The 19,484-nt window shown below is 35.2% G+C and overlaps 3 protein-coding genes across 3 annotated transcripts; 2 read left to right on the forward strand and 1 right to left on the reverse strand.

The window, feature by feature from the left end:
* The first annotated feature begins 182 nt into the window (after nucleotides 1-182).
* Nucleotides 183-5,176, forward strand: LOC130748497 (ubiquitin receptor RAD23b-like). Its single transcript, XM_057601726.1, has 12 exons — nucleotides 183-377; nucleotides 756-917; nucleotides 1,713-1,751; nucleotides 1,844-1,905; nucleotides 1,991-2,035; nucleotides 2,949-3,129; nucleotides 3,221-3,355; nucleotides 3,466-3,528; nucleotides 4,079-4,126; nucleotides 4,218-4,327; nucleotides 4,611-4,689; nucleotides 4,826-5,176. The coding sequence occupies exons 1-12, from the start codon at nucleotides 312-314 to the stop codon at nucleotides 4,940-4,942; spliced, it is 1,107 nt and encodes a 368-aa protein (XP_057457709.1). The 5' UTR covers nucleotides 183-311; the 3' UTR covers nucleotides 4,943-5,176.
* A 5,131-nt stretch (nucleotides 5,177-10,307) lies between these two features.
* LOC130748742 (tubby-like protein 8) lies at nucleotides 10,308-13,387 on the forward strand. Its single transcript, XM_057601987.1, has 9 exons — nucleotides 10,308-10,901; nucleotides 10,996-11,110; nucleotides 11,578-11,754; nucleotides 11,858-11,913; nucleotides 12,002-12,098; nucleotides 12,236-12,325; nucleotides 12,408-12,500; nucleotides 12,753-12,820; nucleotides 12,914-13,387. Exons 1-9 carry the CDS (start codon nucleotides 10,543-10,545, stop codon nucleotides 12,987-12,989), a joined length of 1,131 nt encoding a protein of 376 aa, XP_057457970.1. The 5' UTR covers nucleotides 10,308-10,542; the 3' UTR covers nucleotides 12,990-13,387.
* Nucleotides 13,388-14,399: 1,012 nt separating this feature from the next.
* Nucleotides 14,400-18,735, reverse strand: LOC130749073 (AP2-like ethylene-responsive transcription factor At1g16060). The gene is made up of 8 exons (XM_057602361.1): nucleotides 18,487-18,735; nucleotides 18,240-18,322; nucleotides 18,096-18,104; nucleotides 17,894-17,982; nucleotides 17,699-17,772; nucleotides 17,534-17,584; nucleotides 16,429-16,505; nucleotides 14,400-15,231 (listed from the first exon to the last, which is right to left on the reverse strand). The coding sequence occupies exons 1-8, from the start codon at nucleotides 18,651-18,653 to the stop codon at nucleotides 14,711-14,713; spliced, it is 1,071 nt and encodes a 356-aa protein (XP_057458344.1). The 5' UTR covers nucleotides 18,654-18,735; the 3' UTR covers nucleotides 14,400-14,710.
* Nucleotides 18,736-19,484: the final 749 nt, after the last annotated feature.

Consider the following 19,484-nt stretch of genomic DNA (forward strand, 5'->3'; position numbering starts at 1 on the left):
AAACTCCTGCTCAATATTTCTACTAAAAATTTATCAATTTTTTTAATGAACCACTTAAAGTTAAGAAGCACAAATAATGACATATTTTAATTTCATAGAATTATTTAATTATTTTGAAATTAGGCAGAACCGGAAAAAAGTGTTTTGGGTCCATGAACACAAAAAAGTGTAGTCTTACTCTAATTTAAGGAAAAAGAAAAATTAAGGAGAAAGAAAAAGAGTGTGCGAGGCAAAGTGGCTAGGGTTTCATTGCCAGCAGCAGCGTAGCTGAATCGGATTGAGATCGGTGCTGTTACGTTGCGGAGGCTCCGATGAAGCTCACCGTCAAGACTTTGAAAGGCAGCCATTTCGAAATCAGGGTTCAACCCTCTGATTCTGTTAGTTTTCTCTTCGTTTTCATTGCTTTCAATTCTGTTTTCTTCTGCCTTCTCTCTCGCTGAGCTGCATTGTTCATTCTATTCGTCATTGTTCTGAAACTGCCATTTTTAATTCAAAGTTTTTATCTTTGTATTTTCCCTGTATCATTGATTATTATTTTTATGTGATATTTGATATGATTATGCTGTGATGTGAATTGTGATGTAACCCCTTACTTTTGATTTCTTTCTTTCTCATTTCTGTTAAATAAATGATCTTTGGTGTCTGCACTCAAGCCTCTCTGTGTCAATTCCATGTTGCCCTTTTTTAATCTAATGTCAATTTCATATTTGCCCTTTTTTCTAGCTGAAATTGAGCTACTATCTTTTTTAACTCAGATTATGGCTGTCAAAAAGAATATTGAAGATGTGCAAGGCAAAGATAATTACCCATGTGGGCAGCAATTGCTTATTCACAATGGGAAGGTTTTGAAAGATGAAACTACACTAGCAGATAATAAGGTCTCTGAGGATGGCTTTCTTGTTGTCATGCTTAGTAAGGTATGTTAATACTGAATTCAATTTATCTAGTTTATTGTAAACATATTACCATCTAGGTTGCATAGATACGGGTACGGCCACGGGATATGGGATTTTTTTAAATTTAAGGTACTGGTATGTCCATATATATTTAAAAGATAAAAGAATGCCAATTAGTGCGTCACTTTCATCTAATCTCACTTAATTTTATTATTTACAATTAATAGAAAACCCACCTTTCCCATGGCTTAGCAAATAAAAAAAAGACAAGAAACTAGAAGAAAAGAAGAAATTGGGGATCGGCATTTTCGATTTAAAATCAGCAATCTTAAATAGAACAAAATATTGGTTCATGGGAGAATCGATTCATACATGAATAGAGGTCAAGAACGGCTTACAGGCGTATGGTGGAGAATGAACAGGATGGCCTCCTAGCGCTCATGAACATCGAAGAGGATGGTTGTGCAGCAAACAACCGAGTAGCACCGCGAGCAGACTCGAAGTACATGTAAAATGGTGGCCGGCGGACGAGGGAGAAAATCAAACATGAGTGAGGGAAGAGCAGCGGTAGGTGTGGATGAGGTTAAAGAAGTGGAGTGAGTAATCTGTAATTGATTTTTTTCTTTTATATAAAACATAAAACGACGTAGTTTTGAGAATTAAGAACCGACGAAGTACCCGTGGAGAACTCGAAACGTACCCAAAATGTACCCAATTTTTTTATTTGGAAATTGGTACGTACCCGTAACCTACCTAGGTTTGCCCATGCTTTGGAGATTACCATAATATGCCATTTTAATATTCTTCTATTTGCAGAGCAAGACCATGGGATCTGCTGGCACTTCATCGACTCAGGCATGTTCTTCCTCATTTTTATTATCCTTTTTCCATTTGGGTTATCTTTCTTTTTACACTGTATGAGCTGGTGATTGTGCATGTATTGACAGCCTGCTAGCAATCCACCTATATCAGTATCAACACCTAATCCCGCAGCTCCAGTACAAACTCAGTGAGTTTGTTTGAAATAGTTTATGATGTAGTTGTTTTTATATCAGCTGAGTTTTTGCCCTAATTTATGTTATCTGGTTCTGCAGGTCTGCAAACAATGTTGCATCTGCCACAGATGCCACAACTACGAAGTATGGCTTTTATTTGTATATTTCTCTGGATATACTATTAAAAAATTGTAATGAAGTTTCTATTCATTATGCCACTATATATATACTGCCTTTAAGTAGTTCCTGTCTCATGATCAATAAGCTCTGCGTTTAATCTTTAGCAATACATTCAGGAGTCCAAATGTGTTGAATTTGGCATGATGCTAGTAGGGCTAGCATGTAAATTTGGGATACCCTGATTTAATATTCCAATTAAGATTGTCTGATCGCAAATCGGACAGGTCCTAATTAATTACTATTTCCTTTTCACAAGAAGGACAGGCCAATTTTGCCAGAGGCTAGATTGGGGTGAAATGAAAATGAGCTAGCCTGATAATTTTTGGTTTGGCCTGATCTAGTTAGTTATTCTTTCCTCCACTGTCCTGATAGGCAAGCCAGTTTGGTCCGATTCTAAGCTGGGCCAGCAATGATTTCAGGCTTGCACAAACTATCGATTTTTTTTTCCTGTCATGGCCCCTGAGAAGGGCCAAACTTTGGAGTAAAATATCATTTTGATCCCTAAAAGTGTAGCGTTTGTCATTTTAGATTTGTGTATTCCCTGAAAGTATGATCCGTTGGTCAATCTAATTAATCTTTTTTTTACAATCAGGGTCCTGGGAAGGGCCAGACTTGTGTCTAGGCTTATTCATCTCATTGCATTTAGACATCACTACAGCTGCCATTTTCAATTGTTCACCAATCTTTAGATCTAAATTTTTAAAACCTTGTATACTATGTACAAACCATAGTCTTCTAATTATAATTACGCCCAAAGTTTTCATGATATCCATAAACATCTCACCATCATGCTGCAATCAACTAATTGAGTCGTTTTCCATTCCCCCCTTTCATTTAATCAAGCCTTTTGAAATACATTTTGCTGTCTTTTTTGCAGTGTGACTGCAGATACTTATGGTCAGGCTGCTTCAAATTTAGTTGCTGGTAGTAGTAATATTGAGCAGACTATTCAACAAATTATGGACATGGGCGGTGGCAGCTGGGACCGGGATACAGTTAGTCGTGCTCTTCAAGCAGCTTTTAATAACCCAGAGCGTGCTGTAGATTACTTGTATTCTGTATGGCTTTACTGCTCACCGTAGATTCCAAGTGCTCAAGTTTGCTGCTGTATCTTTTCAATGTCACAATTATTTATTTATTTATTTGCAGGGAATTCCTGTGGCAGCGGAAGTTGTTGTACCGGCTGCTAATCACCCAAGTAGTCAGACTACTGAAACAGGTGGGGTCAGTGCTGGAGCTGTTCCCGGGGTCCCTAACTCATCTCCTTTGAATATGTTTCCTCAGGTAAAAATTATTATTTTAATAGATTGTCAAAAGTCATGTTCCCTTGTAACTTGTCATGAAATCTTTTGCTGTTACTGTCTGTGACTTATTTTAAGTTGAAACTCTTTTAGGAGACAATTTCTGGTGCTGGAGCTGGAGTTGGATCTCTTGACTTCCTGAGGAACAATCCCCAGGTGGGTTTCTGTTTCATCAATTGCTGTGCTCTAAATGTTAGAAGGCATTTATGCTTGGCACGTCCGTGTCGTGATCACATTTACTAATTGAATATTCTGGGCTATATTTTGACAATTTGCTTATACCACAAATGACACCAACCTGATGAAGTCTGAAATATAAATTTGGACTACCAGGTTACATTGTTTTCCTCGTTGGTGATATGTAGAAAAGAACAAATGAAGTAGACAGAAATTCCATTCCACTAAGTAAACAATAAATTTTATGTTGTGCATTCTTCTTTTAATTCCGCTATAGTAGCTATTACAAAAAATGGCAAGAGATAAGAAAAAAATTTGCTGTGATTGTATTCTCTTGTCTATTAAATTATGTTATTGTTTTTATTTATTGGAGCTAGTCAGAAATGCACAATAGTTTCAAAATCATGCACATCGTTAGTGGGTTGATATGTAGACAATATAGTATTGAAAATAACTTGTTTTCTTCTTCTCTTCCTTCAAACTTTGCTCTGATGGCCTTTATTCACTTGTTTCTTGTCCGCGTATTTAGTTTCAAGCATTGCGTTCAATGGTGCAATCCAATCCCCAAATTCTTCAGGTATCTTATCTATTTATTTTCTCATTCTCTCAGTACCTGACTTTTGGTCATTTGCTATTTGTTAATGCCTATATGATCATTTCGATCGCAGCCTGTACTTCAGGAGCTGGGGAAGCAGAATCCCAGTCTCTTAAGACTTATTGATGAGCATCATGCTGAGTTTCTCCAGTTAATAAATGAACCCGTTGAGGGTTCTGAAGGGTGAGTGTACTGCTTGCCTTATGTGGTATATATGACAATTTATCATTTCATCTTTGGATTTTATAAACATTACTTGATCCCATAATCATCCTTCTATTGCATCTGATTTCAATTCTTGGCTTTTAGTCTTTTTTTGAAACATGAAAGTAGCCTTTTGACTTGTTAGGCTGATAATCCTTTCCTGGAATCATTTATAGGACATAACATTGAACTAGTAGCTTACTTTCTATGCATGATCATTGAAACTTTTTGGTTAGAAATGTAACCCTCTTTCTTCTCTTAGTGATATATTTGATCAGCCTGAGCAAGAAATGCCTCATGCCATCAATGTGACACCAGCTGAGCAGGAGGCGATTGGAAGGGTATGTTTGCATTTATTAAATCTGATTTGTGTTCTTTTCATTTTTAACTGACTGACCCCAACAGTCTTCATTTTCGAAGACACTCAAAAAAGTTAGTCTTCATATTTGCTGATTGATTTGTACTCATGATTCGTAGCTTGAGGCCATGGGATTCGATCGAGCCTCTGTCATAGAGGCATTTTTGGCATGTGACCGTGATGAGCAATTGGCAGCCAACTACTTACTTGAAAATCCTGGAGATTTTGAGGATTAAATCACTAACCTACAGCTATTCATAGTTTTGTTCAGGCCTTTTTTTTTTTCTTCTTTTTTATATTTATCTGGGTGGGTTGTTTACATTTCTTTACATTTAATGTGTCATTCTCGGCAAATTTATGTGGGTAGAGTTTTGAATTTGGATCCCGTATTTAGCTGAAATATTTGGACTATTACTCTTTATTTTAAAATGGTTAAATATTATATAACAGCGTCTTAAGTTGTCTAGCCAGATGAAGTTGGAAATGTATAATTACAAGTTGATTTATACTAACCAACCTATGTTGGCTCAGTTGGCAAAGACAGACCACTTCCATGAGAAGGTTGTGTGTTTGATTTTCACAGCCAACGTAAGAGTTGTGTTGGTGGGTGATTTGTAAGTATTTCTGTAAGCGACCTGTGGTCTTGAAGCCCTGGCCTGTGGTGATGACCAGAGTTGAATTCACCCAAACTATTATTCTTCTAAGAATAAATTGATTTATTGATTCTACTATCATATCATTATGGTTGGCACCAATGTTAGATTTCTGCATTGCAGTCTGCTACTGCTATTCTCGTTTTGTTTTATATTTGCCCATTCAGCTCATCGCCCTCTGCCAGCACCCATTACTTGCACATAATCTTTTGCATCCCTCTGCCATACACCTCATAATCTTTTGCATCCCTCTGATTTCCCTCAACTTCAACTTGTTCCTGGACAATGTATGTAATAACTGGCCCATCAACACTTATCTGCCTAGTGCAAAAGCAAGAATACATTCGTTCCACTTCCCTTTTAAACATCCTTAATATTTCACTGGTGTATAACTTTGAAACCTGGGACTCAAAGTAAGACCTTGGTTTTGGCATATAGGTAGAAGATTTTAAGTCCAAATTTGCCAAAGCCTCAAGTTGTCATTCTGCCCGCCTCAATCTTTTTTTTTTTTTTTTAAATTCTTCTGGAGAAGTTTGTTCATCAAGGTACCCATAAGAAAAAAGAAAGAAACAACATCACTAGGTGAATTGGAAACATTCCTGCCAAGAAAATTTCCTTCAGGTAAACTGGAACCCACCCTTACCTATCCTCCTATAATGATTGAAGCCATTTATGTCCCCAAGTTTCATTGCTTTTCATGGTGTCCTCCCATGTATCAAAATCCTCAGCCCTTAGTGAGGAATAAACTGCTTTGTTCAAAGGTGCACTGATTGCTTCATATTCTAGATATGCTCCCAGTTTTTCTGGAAAATTTCGCAGGACATTCGATAAGCTAAGACAAGACAGTGCGTAGCTTGTGGAAAAACATCAGCAACCACAATTTGCAAGATTCTAAATCGGTCGGTAACGATAACTTGTGGAGGGCGACCTAAGATACACGTAAGCCACGCCCAAACAAAGTGAATTGTTGATGGTGATTTAATCCAAGAAACAGAACTAGGGTCTAGGGGAGTAGGATATTCACCAAATAGGATATTCACCAGCCAACCAGGTGGAATATATGAATATCTTGTTACGATCTGTTTTAAAGAAAGAGTTGTGACAAAAAAAATTAATTCATGTTGAGATAAACTAATCGAGTTTACGTTTGATATCTTACAGTTAAATCTTTTTATGAATAAAATAACCGTGTAACTCAATTTGATCCTCTAATTGTAAATTGATTATCACAATAAAGTGAGTACAATATTCCAAGAAATACCAAGTCCAATGAACTTGACATATTAACTTTATATAGTGGATTTCAAGAAATACCAAGTCCATAGATAGAATATTTAGCAACAATCCGCTCGTATCAGGATAACTTGCACATTTTGAGTCACAATTGTCTCTTTAGAAGTATTCCTTTAGTGGAGCTTTCGAGTGCTTCAAGCTTCATAGCTTTACTCGTCGTATCTCAACCTTCATATGACTGATCTGACACTGAGTCATTCAGTTCGCCTTTGTGACGCATACTTAAGAGCAAACCCTTTAGGTTGGCCGAGATGCTTTTGGGACTTATGGAAGCTGGCCGGAACAAAATGCAACATTCAAAATTAGGGTTAATAGTCACTTAAATCTCAAACTCTTATGATATCACATCTATTATTTTCATTTTAAATTATAGATATAAAATGACCTCGTTTCAACAATACTACCTAAGTCGATATTTTATTTATTTTAATTTGCTAGTTATAACAAACCAATGGGAGGATCAGTTTTGATCCAATTAATTAAGTGTGTGTTTGGATTAGCGTTAGCAGAATCACATCTGATCAGAATTGGATCTGGAAATGTGAGTTCAAAGAACGTGATTTATGTTTGGATACATATACCTAGAATTGATTTTCGTAACAGAATTTCGTTTGGATAACTTTGATTAGATTTGATTTAATTGTATGATGACCAAAATGGGTATGACTATTTTAATCATTATATATGGCTTTGCGTCATTTTTTTAAACTTTACATAATAGAATTAATTTACAATTTAATTTTATTACATTAATTGTAATATATATATATATATATATATATATGAATGATATTTAAATTGATTTAACAAAGTTAATACTCCCTCCATTCCTTATTATAAAGCAAATTTTGAGTGTTTTTCTTGTTCCTAAATATAAGTCCATTTACAATATCAATGAAGCATTAATTATTTTTTCTCAAAACTATCCTCATATTTAATATGAAAGAGACAATGAGATTTTGAAATAATAACTTGGGGAGAGAGGTTAATCTAGGAAAGTGAATAAATTCTTTTACAAATTTATTACTTGTAACTACTTTTCTTAATCTAAGAGAATTAGGTAAAATGGACTTATAAATAGGAACGGAGGGAGTAATAATATATGAATGTTTAAATTTGTCTATAAAATTATGAAATTAACATTGAAGCAAATATAAAGTAGCCAGACAATAAGAAATATAAAATATAATGCAATACAACTTAAAAAATAACTAGAATATTAGTTGATGTTCTTGAGCATTACAATTTGATCTCTAATGAAGTTTCGAACATGATCAACCTCTAGTGAGGAAGATATGTTTGCAACTGAGGAGGACTTGAAGTTAACATCACCATGATCATTTATGTTAACAATTATGTTCTCATCTTCATACAAATTGAAATTAATATCTATTTTAGCGTGCCTCCTAATAAAGTTGTGTATAGTCATTGTTGCACAAATTAATTGAAATTGCGTCTTAATTTTGAAATTAGACATCTTCCGTAAATTTGGGACTATTTCAAAATTCTAAAAAACTGAGCTAAAAGTGTATATATATCAGAAGGGAAAAAGGGTAAAATTGAGTTTGTTTCAATTTGGTTTTTAGATCCACGTTTGGTTCACGGAGAAGCTACCTTTCATAGCATCACCATGATCCAATTTTACTCCCAAAACGTGGATCAAATTGAGTCTTCCCAAACATGTTTTAAGACATGAAGATCCACATTTAAGCTCTGATCCATGATCCCGAACCAAACACACCCTAAGGGTATGTTTGTTTTAACATCTAACCTCATTCAACTCCAACTTTCAAAAATTTTACTTTCACATTTTGTGTTTTATCTTACTTTCTTAAACAAATGAATACTATAATCATAACTTGTATGGGTGTGGAACCCCACCCATTGACAAGAAGTAACCAATGTCCTTCCCTCTACAAAGTCAAGATGAAGTTGAATAATGAATGAATAGTTACCGTTAGTGTTAGCACTTAGCAAGCACAAAGCAAATCAAAATTCGGAAAACATTATAGTACGTTCCCCAAAGCCTTTTCAAATTGGCTTAATTGCACTTTTCGTCCCTGATGTTAGGCCTATGTGCAATTTGAATCCCCTTTGTTTAAAAGGAGCAATTTTGGTCCCCAAAAATCAATTTGTGCAAATTAAGTCTGACCGTCCAATTGCTAACAGAAATTGCTGAGCTGGCATATTCATTTAAATTTTATTAATATTATTGCCATATAAGCATTAATTTTTCTTTTTCTTTTAATTTTTTTTACCATGTCACCTTCTTCTTCAATTCTCATCCTTATTTCTCACCTTCTTCGTCTTCAATCTACACATGTGTTTAAAATAAGAACACCTGAGTTTAAATCAAGAAATTATGGTCCCAACAGCAAAAAAACAACCCAGAAATCACACAATCCTCAAAAATCCAACTTTCCGCAACTCATTCCTCAAACCCCCAAATTTCAACCCATTCTCAGTTCCAATAGCGATTTTCTTCAATCATAACATGAGAATAGATTTTGAGAAGATCAGTCACAACATAAATGGTACATCCGCCACAAATCTGCATAATTTGGGAAGGAACGAAAAATAACAACACCCTAAAAACCAAGAAATCACACAGTATCCAATACCACACTCCTTAAAACCCAGAAATCACACACAACAACACAACATTCCTCAAATTCCTAATTTCAGAACTCAATCCTCAAAAACACAAAAGAGCACGAGTTGTGATGGACCCAGATTCAAAAAAGGAGAAGAAAAAAAACCCCAAAATTCTGCCCACAAAACCTTAGAGTTTGGGTCCTAAGATTTTGACAGAAATCCTTAGAGGGATGTGAGAATGGAAGACAGGGACAACAGCGACGATGTCGTTGGAAAGGGAGATGCGGCCAGTCAAGATGTCGTTGACGGCGGAGGACGAGTTTAATGTAAGCTTTTGTGCAACCTCGTACCTCAAATCAACGCTTCCCATGTTTCAGATCCACCACAACACAAGCCTAGTTGCAGAGATGGTTAACTTTCTGATGCAAGCCTTAGCGGTGGATTTCCGGTGGTTCTAGGTCGTGGTCGCGTCCATGGTTTCACGGTGGTTCTCCAACGACCGTGCAATCTTCAGATTGATCTCCAACATCGATTTTTCGGTGGGTCTATGGAAGCTTCCTCTGGTGGGTTTTGCCACAGGTGTGAGAGGAAGGGAAAGATTAAGTAATTGCTTGGATTTAGGTGTGTGATGATGAAGGTGGTGAAGATGAGATGATGAAGGCTGTGAAAAGGGTGGAGATGATGAAGATGAGAAGATGAATGCCGTGAAGATGTTTTTTTCTTTGATACTGCCGTGAAGATGTTGAATTGTGGAGGATTAGGTTTTTTATTTTATGTGCTGAATTATTTTTTTATTTACTTAATTATTTTTATTTTTATTTGGTGAAGTGGCATCCCAATAGCAAAAGAGTCAAGTCCACATCATAAAATGAAAGCCACATAGGATAATGCCGTTAACAATTTAACAGAAGACTAACGGCAGGACTAAAATTGCACAAATTAATTTTTAGGGGACCAAAATTGCTCCTTTTAAACAAAGGGGATTCAAATTGCACATAGGCCTAACATCAGGGACGAAAATTGCAATTAAGCCTTTCAAATTCAAACCTGAATGGAATGAAAGGGACCCACCCAGCCACTACCAGAAGCACTTATTACTAGTATTCAGTACTCAGCCAGAGAGACAAGACATCAAATCAAATACCTTGAAATCGAAATCAAAATCTAGTACTTACTCAATTCATATATTCTTCTCTTTACATTCATGCTATGCTTTCTTCTTCTACTTCTTCTTCTTAACTGTTCCAAGTTCAAATTCAAACAGTACTGAACCACCAGCTACTAATGTTCAAAACATGCAGATGAAGAAGATGAATGTTTCCCAAAAATCACCTCTGTGTTCCAATCCCCTCAAAGAAAGCCAGCTCAAACACTGCAACAGCTTACCCTCCAAAGGTGACACCATTCAAATCAATGACCATGACAACAACAACAACAAGGAAAACACGAATAACATTAATGGGTCTTCTTCTTCTCTTCCAAAGTCCAAATCTTTATCCACAGACAGGGTTCTTAAACCCTCCTCACTCCAGTTCTGCATGAAAATGAACGACCCTCTTGATTCCCACCATTCCTCCACCACCTCTTTGAATATCTGGGACTTCTCTGACTCTGAAGCAGCTCCTGCTTCCTCCTGGTCCACTTTGCCCAATAAGTCAGTAAATTTCATTTTTTTTTCCAATTTTCATTTCCCGGATTGACTGATGGATTGATTAAATTTGATGTTACTATGCTCAATTTGTGTTTAGGTCTTTGATCTGTAGACCCTTGCCTGTAGATATTGGAAGGTGTACATGTGTGATTGTGAAGGAAGCTACGCCACAAGGACTATCTGGGGGCACTTTCTTCTCTCTTTACACCTATGTACGAACTAACATTTCTGCAACTTTTCATGTTAAAATGTTCTTTATTTATGGACTTGCATTCATTCATATATCTTTGCCATCAAGCTGTTAATTAAAGGATATAAAGTGCTCAGTTTGATTACTTTTCTATTCATGTATTGATAAAGCTACTTTTATGAATGTGGAGGCTAATTGGCCATGATAGGAACCCCTAGTTAGAATGTGCTCTGCTTCACTATAGAGTTTAGAAGATTATCAACATTGCACTTTACCTTTTTGTTGTGTACCACCACTTTAGAGTATCAGGATTCCACAGGAGATTGGTCTCCATAACTTCCATTGTAGATGTTTATTCTGATGCTATGGTCACATTCTTTTGTTGCTGCTTGTGGCTTTTTATTCACATCTGCAATATCATCATTGTTTCGTTTAGTATCTTGTACATGTTTTATAGGAGGTGACTTTGAGGGTGTGTTTATATTATAGGAAGGCCAAGGACGGCAAAATAGGAAACTAGCCGTGGCCCTACACAAGCGGCGGAATGGGAGGTCTCACTTCACCGTGGCTCAGAATTTAAAAGGACTCATGTCCAATTCAGATGAGAGTTTCCTTGGGACGGTAACTGCTAACCTCATGGGCTCAAAATACTGCATTTGGGATCAGGTTCCATTTTTTACTATCTATATGTGAACAATGCAACAATGAATTTGATTGATGAATTTCTAATTGTTTCACTAATTTCACCAATTATCTGTTTGATTAACAGGGACATCGTCACCGTTCTCATAGTAAACAACCAAAGCTACCTCTTTCTGTTGTGAGGTAAGCCAATATCTTTATCTATCTCAATTCCCACTGGTTGTCCTTGTCCTTTGCTAAGCACAAGATTTGGTTGTCTTTTGCACTGCAGGTATATACCTACAATAGCAACATGCACTGGAAGTCACAGAAGCATGAGAGCATATATACCAAAGCATCAATCTATGTCACTGAAGAACACCACCCAGGTTAATGTTACATCTATAACTGACACTGATATCTTGAATTATTTTCAAGCATCTACTATGTCTACATAAATCATATTGTTTACAATTGAATTAGAAATTCTATTTGCCATTAATAAGAGGGGGTTCTTTTGTTACAGGCACAACATATTAAAGGATTGCCAATGAATTGGGAGGGGAAATTGGACAAAGTCCATCAACTATTCACAAGGGTTCCACTGTACAACAAGGTAGGAGCCTAAAGGACATCTTCTCTGTTAACTACAGTCAGGCCATCAGGACTTGATTAATTTATATATTGTCTTCCTTCAGATTTCAAAACAACTTGAGCTTGATTATAGAGATAAAGGAAGGCCAGAACTTAGAATTCAAAGATCCGCGAAAAACTTTCAGCTGACCCTAGAGGTATTAAAACTCCTTTATAATTCCCTCTTGTCAAAGTATTAAAACCAACACCTTGGAACATTTTGTTTTTATTCCAAATTTCCTTTTGTACTGCATATGTATGCTGTTCAGTTATAGTCCTGCACTCCTGCATATTTCTCAATGTTTGTAAAGGACTAAGCTAAAATGAGTTGTTTCCACAACTCATGCTTCCACAACTCATGCTATTAGTTATGTTGCCTGGCTGCTAAATATGTTGTCTTCACAAATTAGGAGAACGGGAAGCAAACAATCCTACAGCTAGGGAGGGTGGGAAAATCAAAATTTGTGATGGACTACAGGTATGGACTAAAACAGTAGCTTTATTGAGCTCAATTTTTTTGTGCTGCAAAATTGGAAGTGGGTTTGACAGCAAGTACAACATTCCTGTGCAGATATCCTTTGACAGGTTACCAGGCGTTTTGTATGTGCTTGGCTTCCATTGATGCAAAGCTGTGTTGCACTGTATAGTAGGGAATTTCTGCTACTACACACAATTGGTTCAACCTCTGAACTGAAGAATGAAGATGACTTTTAATAAGGGATACAAGATTTTAGGGTGCTTCTGCGAGGTGGATTGTATGGTTGAGTAGGGGAATCCATTGTGGGGATTTTGTGGTTTTCATTTTTCATTATTCAAAAGAAAATGAAGATTTTGGGGAGGTATTTGGTGTCTCAAATTTTCAGCTGGGAAAATGTCAGTCTCATTAAAAAGTGATTGTGTAAACCATTGTATTCTTATGATCACATTACTTCAAGTGTCTGGTCTTTGCACACAAATCAGAGAAGTTGTCGACTTCAAGTATTTGTTTCTAAAGATCCTTTTATGTAATCTACTGTGTTGTTCAATACAATGTGATCATTTTTAATTTTATTGTGCATCTGGGCACTAACCTTAGCCTCTCATCAAACTATACAAACAACAATAATATGAAGTAATCTGGAAGTTGGGTGATGATGAAATGCAGTCTGTTACTAACCACTTAATCCTTCAACAAAATAACACTATTTCTGTGTGCGTGGTTTACCTGCTACATTTGCCAGTGAGTCAACATAATTAGGTAGTTAGGTAGCACCGTTCTCAACCATTAATTTATCATTTTAAAAAACTGTCAAATTTAAAAAATATGTACTCACTTCTTAATTCCTCCAACAATACCCTTCCAAGCAATCTCCAATGCAACAATTGAGTAGCTGATATCTCCAAATATATAGAAAAATTGTCAAAAGGTTGTAAAAAATGTGAACCTCAAAGGGACTTTTAGACCACATTGCTCTTTTTTTTTTTCGTTTCTTGTCAACTTCATCGAGGATAAAGGCCCGCGGGTTGTCCCTAATAAATAGATGATGACCCAATATTGTTAACTTAACCACACACTACCAACTAGTAGTCACAAAATGGTAGACTCACAAAAGTGGGAGAATATGAGATTAGGTTACTAGGCTTGAGGCTTCATGCATCCTTCTTCATGTGATTTATTGTCTTCATCAAAATCCTTCTGCCATATTAAGGAGGAAAGACATCTTCTAACATATTTCTTTATCTGCTTAATTATTTGTGTAATTTGGATTTAGTTCTCCCTTGATCATGTGGGGGTGGAAAAATAGGTTTGACCCATGGAGTCATCCCTTTTAATTAGCTCATTATCTTAGGTGGGTTGAGTTGATGATGCTCAACCTAACCTAATAGACTACTTTCAATATAACATTTTCAGCACACCATTTTTCATTATTTATTATTTTTGGGTGAAACTGTTAAGAGAAGCAATGAAAAAATAGGAAGGAGAATCAGAGGATGAAGAGAAAAGAGAGTGGAATGGTGCTAAGAGTTAAAATGTAAAAATTAATACAAGAATAAACCAAAAATAATTAGACAGCATGTAAATGACTAAAAAACTATACTACCTTTAAAACAAATAATAAAATAAAGCTACAATTTGTATTTCATGATGAGGATAGACATACTAATTTAAGTTATAGAAATCACACCCTCACCTTATCATCTCGTTTTATCTCAATTGTAAAAATTAATACAAGAATAAACCAAAAAGCAAAAGAATAACAATTTGCAAGCCTTTCCCCCCTTCAAGTTTATACAGAAAGAAAAGAAATGCCACTGTTTGAAGAATCTTCCAGTCTCTTAAGCATCAATGGACATTTTAGCTATGAATTGGCTTGAACAACTCCTTGTTCTAAGCATTGAGCTCATAATGAAAAATGGGTGCAGTAATTGAGCTCAACTCACCAAATATGATGTCATCACTCTCCATGTAGGTGCTTCCAGAATCATCATGACATTCAAAAAATGTTTGAATATCATCAGGAAATGTACGAGAAGCAGGGTTTGACTTTGAAGGTGGTGGAGGATAATCGGTAGCTGAAGTCCTTTCTAGCATTTCTTTGAATTTTGTTGACTGCAAAAGAAGGCCCAATGCAGAAGATGTTCGCGGCCCATTATTACTAGCAGGCCTTAATGTTGTGGTTTCACCGATGTCTGGCCCAATTTGATGTGAGACGAGCCCAAGTTCAAGTTCAGAGTTAGGAATATCATTTGGTTCAGGGTTTTTGGTAGCAATTTCGTCGTTGTCTTGGTCTTGAGTCTTTGGATGTAGCCATTTGATATAACGACTAAGGTCAAAGTTTGTAACTGCATTAAGTCCACGATACTCTATGGCTGCCATGTCATATGCTGTTGCTGCTTCTTCTTGTGTAGCTGCACCAGAATAATAATGCAAAGATATTTAATTAATTTGCATGCAAAATTAGGTTAGGAACGAATTGTCCTTTTATACCATATAGAATAAAGGACGATGAAAGAATGAGATCATATTTAAATAGCTATAATAAGTAGTTGAGGTTTGGTGATCTACATCCCAACAAACTACACTTTGATTGCATTTTTTCATAATTTTAATTGTCCTCTAGATTTGACCTGCGGGGCCTTATTAAATGAAATCCGATTTTTCAGTTAGAAATTGGAATTGAGCCTTCAAGCCATGGTCAAATGGATTTCCTAAAGGTTTGAGAAAACATATCGAAATGTGTTATGACCGATTTAAATGGTCACAAAGCCCAATAATATCTTAAGTAGTTTAAAAGTTTTAATTTGAGAGTTAGGTTTGAGTTGTTACGAATTGATTTGTAAGTTATTAGTGATTAGACTCTAGCTCACTTGTTTTATTATTCATGCTAGTTTGAGAGGTTACAGTTACACAATTAGTTGCTAAGGTCTAACAACTTGCTAACCAATCCCGAACAACCAAAACCTAACTCTCCAATAGTTTTATAACTAAGAAAGTACCATGTTGATTGACCGAAACGACTGGAAAAATGATCACCTCGTTCAACGGACAACCGACACCTCATTCAACGGACAACCGAGTGGAACATAGCTGACATATTTACTAAATAACTGAAAGGTTACCCATTATCTTGGAATTCATCCAATAAGGCTTCATAAAGGCTTAATTGCAATAATTGTACAATGCTCATTTTTATTATTATTGTTCTTCTATGACTTTTGAGCTCTTTTTTATTCTCTCATACTGACTTGTATGTTAGGGTATTTTTTTAAGTACCTATTCACCATGTCACCACTATATTATTGTGTCGGAAGATTCATTCAAGACCGCACATCTCCACCAAAAACTAAGAAAACCAATCGAGGCATATTCACTTTTGGAAAAAAAAAATGTCACACTGATTTGTATTTCAATCTTAACTATTTGTTATAATATTTAATAACAAGACTTATTCAATCCTCTAATTCACACCAAAAATAGTTTTTTCACTTGATACATCTCACATTCATATAGTAGCATACAAAAAACATTTCTATCATTACTCATATTTGTAGTAATTATTACATTATTCAGACAAATTATTAGTGGCACTAGATGATGGAAATTACCGTAAGTTCCGAGGTATAGATACTTGTTGCCGAATACTCTGCCAATTCGAGCTTCCCATCTTCCATTGTGATGGTGTCTGTAAATTAACAAGAAAGTTAATCAGAGACATTGTTTTACTAAGTTATTTAATGCTAAATAGAGTTCTAAGGTGAAAATAATAGCACTAGTAGTAGTTGGAGTATGTGTAACTTCATTAATGTTCATTATTGACAACCGAACTTGTGGGTAGAAAGGAAGCTAGCTAAGAGAGATGAATTAACCTACCCATTGCATTGCACAATATACGATTCCTCATCGCATATAGAACCTAAAAATTCTTCTATTGGCCATTTTATGACCCACAAAAATTTAATGACTCTGCATATTCTTTTGTTCTACAGAGAATGTAATTAGTGAATGTAAATGAAAAATGTTGTCAATCTTTTTTTAAAGAGAAGTGATTTTATAAAAGTAAATTTAAAATGAAGAATACAATATCAACTTGCAAAAATAAAATAAAAACTTAAGACACCTGAGAGTTAGACTTTTTAAGCATCTAGTTTAAAGTTCAATTTATGTGCAGTGTGTATGAAGAATGATTTGTTGAAAGAGACATACTTATTTACCCTCCGTTCCTATTTATAAGTTCATTTTACCCAATTCTCTTAGATTAAGAAAAGTAGTTACAAGCAATAAATTTGTAAAAGAATTTATTCACTTTCCTAGATTACCCTTATTTAATTTATTACTGTATAAATTTCTCTCTCCAAGTTATTATTTCAAAATCTCATTGTCTCTTTCATATTAAATATGATGATAGTTTTGGAAAAAAATAATTAATGCTTCATTGATATTGTAAATTGACTTATATTTTGGAACAAGAAAAACACTCAAAAATGACCTTATGATAAGGAACAGAGGGAGTATAACTTAACAAAATAAGTCTTTTTTTTGGTACATCGGAAAGATAAAGTGTACTTAATAGAAATCAATTTCTGGACCCCCTATCTAACCCATATGTCCCCAACTCCTATAACTTGAGCTATCCTTTGAGGACTAAGAAAATTATTATATTCCTACCTGCCTAGAAACCAAAATTTGCTAAAACAGAAATTAATGTGGTACCTTGCCACGCCTCTATATTTGGAGACTCCTCGAGAGAAACCGCTACTTTTTCTGTAAATTAAAGATGAAAGTTTGTGAGAAATGGCTAAAAAGTACTACATTAAAAAATGACTCTTTAACCTACATAATAAATGTACAATACACATTTTATAACTAAACAAAGACCTTCTTAAGGATCCAATATATTCTTCTTTTGATTGATTCTCCATCTCCTTAAGCTCATCTTGATAATTTGATAACTATGATCGATCATCAACAACAAAGAACAGATTAAAGTTTGTTTGAAATTATCATGAAATCAGCATTGGACTTTTTTTTGGTCAATAATCAGCATTGAATTGAAGGGATCAGAGGAAGTACTGGAAAATTGAGGATGGTGTCTTGGCCCCAATACTTCAATGCTGCCAAGTCATAGGCACGTGCTGCTGCATCTTCATCGTCATATGCCCCTAACAAAACCACCCAAGTTTAATTTGTACGTACCCACATTTAATTCATTATTAAAATTAATTAGAGAATTGAACAACTAAAAAAGATGAAGATTTGTCAATGAAAATCATACCTAAATATACTGCAGCCAATTGTTTTCCATCGCCATAAAAAACACGGTGAGGCATGAAAATAATGAAAAATCGAATAAATGAAAGAAATTGGAAATTATAGAAGAACTACCATTAAGATTAAGATCTAAGTATTAATTAAGAACCTTGTCTTCCTTTCTTGCTCTGTGATTCATTCCAGCAATTCTTATCCCACAAATGGGCCTCATATCGACCTGTCCATCTATGCCTATATGTAAAACCATAGATATACACATTTTGTCACCGATATATATATCTCTGAAAATGTTAGTATTATATAAGATATTGGAGCAGAAAATAGAGGTAAATTTAAGAGACAATTAAGATGGGTAAAAAAGGTAGCATATATTGAATTGAATGGATCAAGCTAACCTTGTAACGCCACGGTAGACAGAGCTTCTTTGTGATGGTGTGTCTCTTGGGGTGCTTTTGCGTGAACGCTTCTTCATCTTCGTGGTGGTGGTCGTGGTGGCGGTGTTAGTAGCAGTAGCAATAGCATTACTAGTACTAGTGTTTTTGAGGCCTTTCTTCTTAGCCATGAATTGAATTGAATGTTAATGCTGAGTCATAACAAGAGAAGAGAGGACCACTGCACTTGTTAAGCAATTGCATACAGTTCGAGAGTGAAGGAAGACACAGTTATATCAATATGACAAAGTCACCCAATAACAAGGGCATTAATGGAATTGCGGGTCACACTCACAAAAAAGTGGGTCTAATGCTTTAATTTCCTTTTTTTTTTCACTTTCATTTTAAGGCTGCAATTTTTTTTGAGATTAATTTCTATGCACCTTTTACCCCATCATTCAATCACATCTCTTCATTTTATTAGCTCACAATTAATTTTGAATTTAATAATATCTAAAATAGAAGGTTGTGATTGAATGATGATGTAAAACTTTTTACACCGTCGGTGTATAGAAATTAATCTCATTTTTTTTTCCCTGGTTCATCATGTTGTCACCATATTTTCAATTTCACACCCTAATAAAACTAACTTTTTCTGTGAGAGTTTTTTTCATTCACATTTAATACTCAAATTTAATTAAGATTTTGCTAAAGAAAATCAAACATTTATATTCTTTTTTAAGGGATGAAAGATGTGATCAAAGCAGTTGGAAGTTGAGCAGAGTGTTTGGGACTTAAAGATTCATGGCCGGCCGGCAAGAAAGGATGGTTTTGATTGTGGCCGTCTTTAAGCAATATTATGTAGTGCACTAGACCTTAATGCTTGTCTTTACCATTTCTACTTTTCTGAATATTTTGTAACAATGTGGATATATAATATTAGTTTATGTACCCTTAATTAATAATTCAAAATCAATCCTTGAGCTTTACCTTTGGCTTCTATTCCCGTGAAAATTACTCCT

Source organism: Lotus japonicus, chromosome 3 (genome assembly GCF_012489685.1).
Source record: "Lotus japonicus ecotype B-129 chromosome 3, LjGifu_v1.2".
In the NCBI taxonomy this organism is placed as follows: domain Eukaryota; kingdom Viridiplantae; phylum Streptophyta; class Magnoliopsida; order Fabales; family Fabaceae; genus Lotus; species Lotus japonicus.

Coding starts and splice junctions, on each gene's coding strand:
- LOC130749073 (XM_057602361.1), bottom strand. CDS start 18,653: ATGGCTAAGAAGAAAGGCCTCAAAAACACTAGTACTAGTAATGCTATT. Junction 17,585..17,698: donor TATATTGGATCCTTAAGAAG/GTCTTTGTTTAG, acceptor TTTAATTTACAG/AAAAAGTAGCGGTTTCTCTC. Junction 16,506..17,533: donor AAATATAGAGGCGTGGCAAG/GTACCACATTAA, acceptor GTTAATTTACAG/ACACCATCACAATGGAAGAT.
- LOC130748497 (XM_057601726.1), top strand. CDS start 312: ATGAAGCTCACCGTCAAGACTTTGAAAGGCAGCCATTTCGAAATCAGG. Junction 918..1,712: donor TTGTTGTCATGCTTAGTAAG/GTATGTTAATAC, acceptor TTCTATTTGCAG/AGCAAGACCATGGGATCTGC. Junction 3,529..4,078: donor TCCTGAGGAACAATCCCCAG/GTGGGTTTCTGT, acceptor CCGCGTATTTAG/TTTCAAGCATTGCGTTCAAT.
- LOC130748742 (XM_057601987.1), top strand. CDS start 10,543: ATGCAGATGAAGAAGATGAATGTTTCCCAAAAATCACCTCTGTGTTCC. Junction 10,902..10,995: donor TGGTCCACTTTGCCCAATAA/GTCAGTAAATTT, acceptor ATTTGTGTTTAG/GTCTTTGATCTGTAGACCCT. Junction 12,099..12,235: donor CACTGAAGAACACCACCCAG/GTTAATGTTACA, acceptor CTTTTGTTACAG/GCACAACATATTAAAGGATT.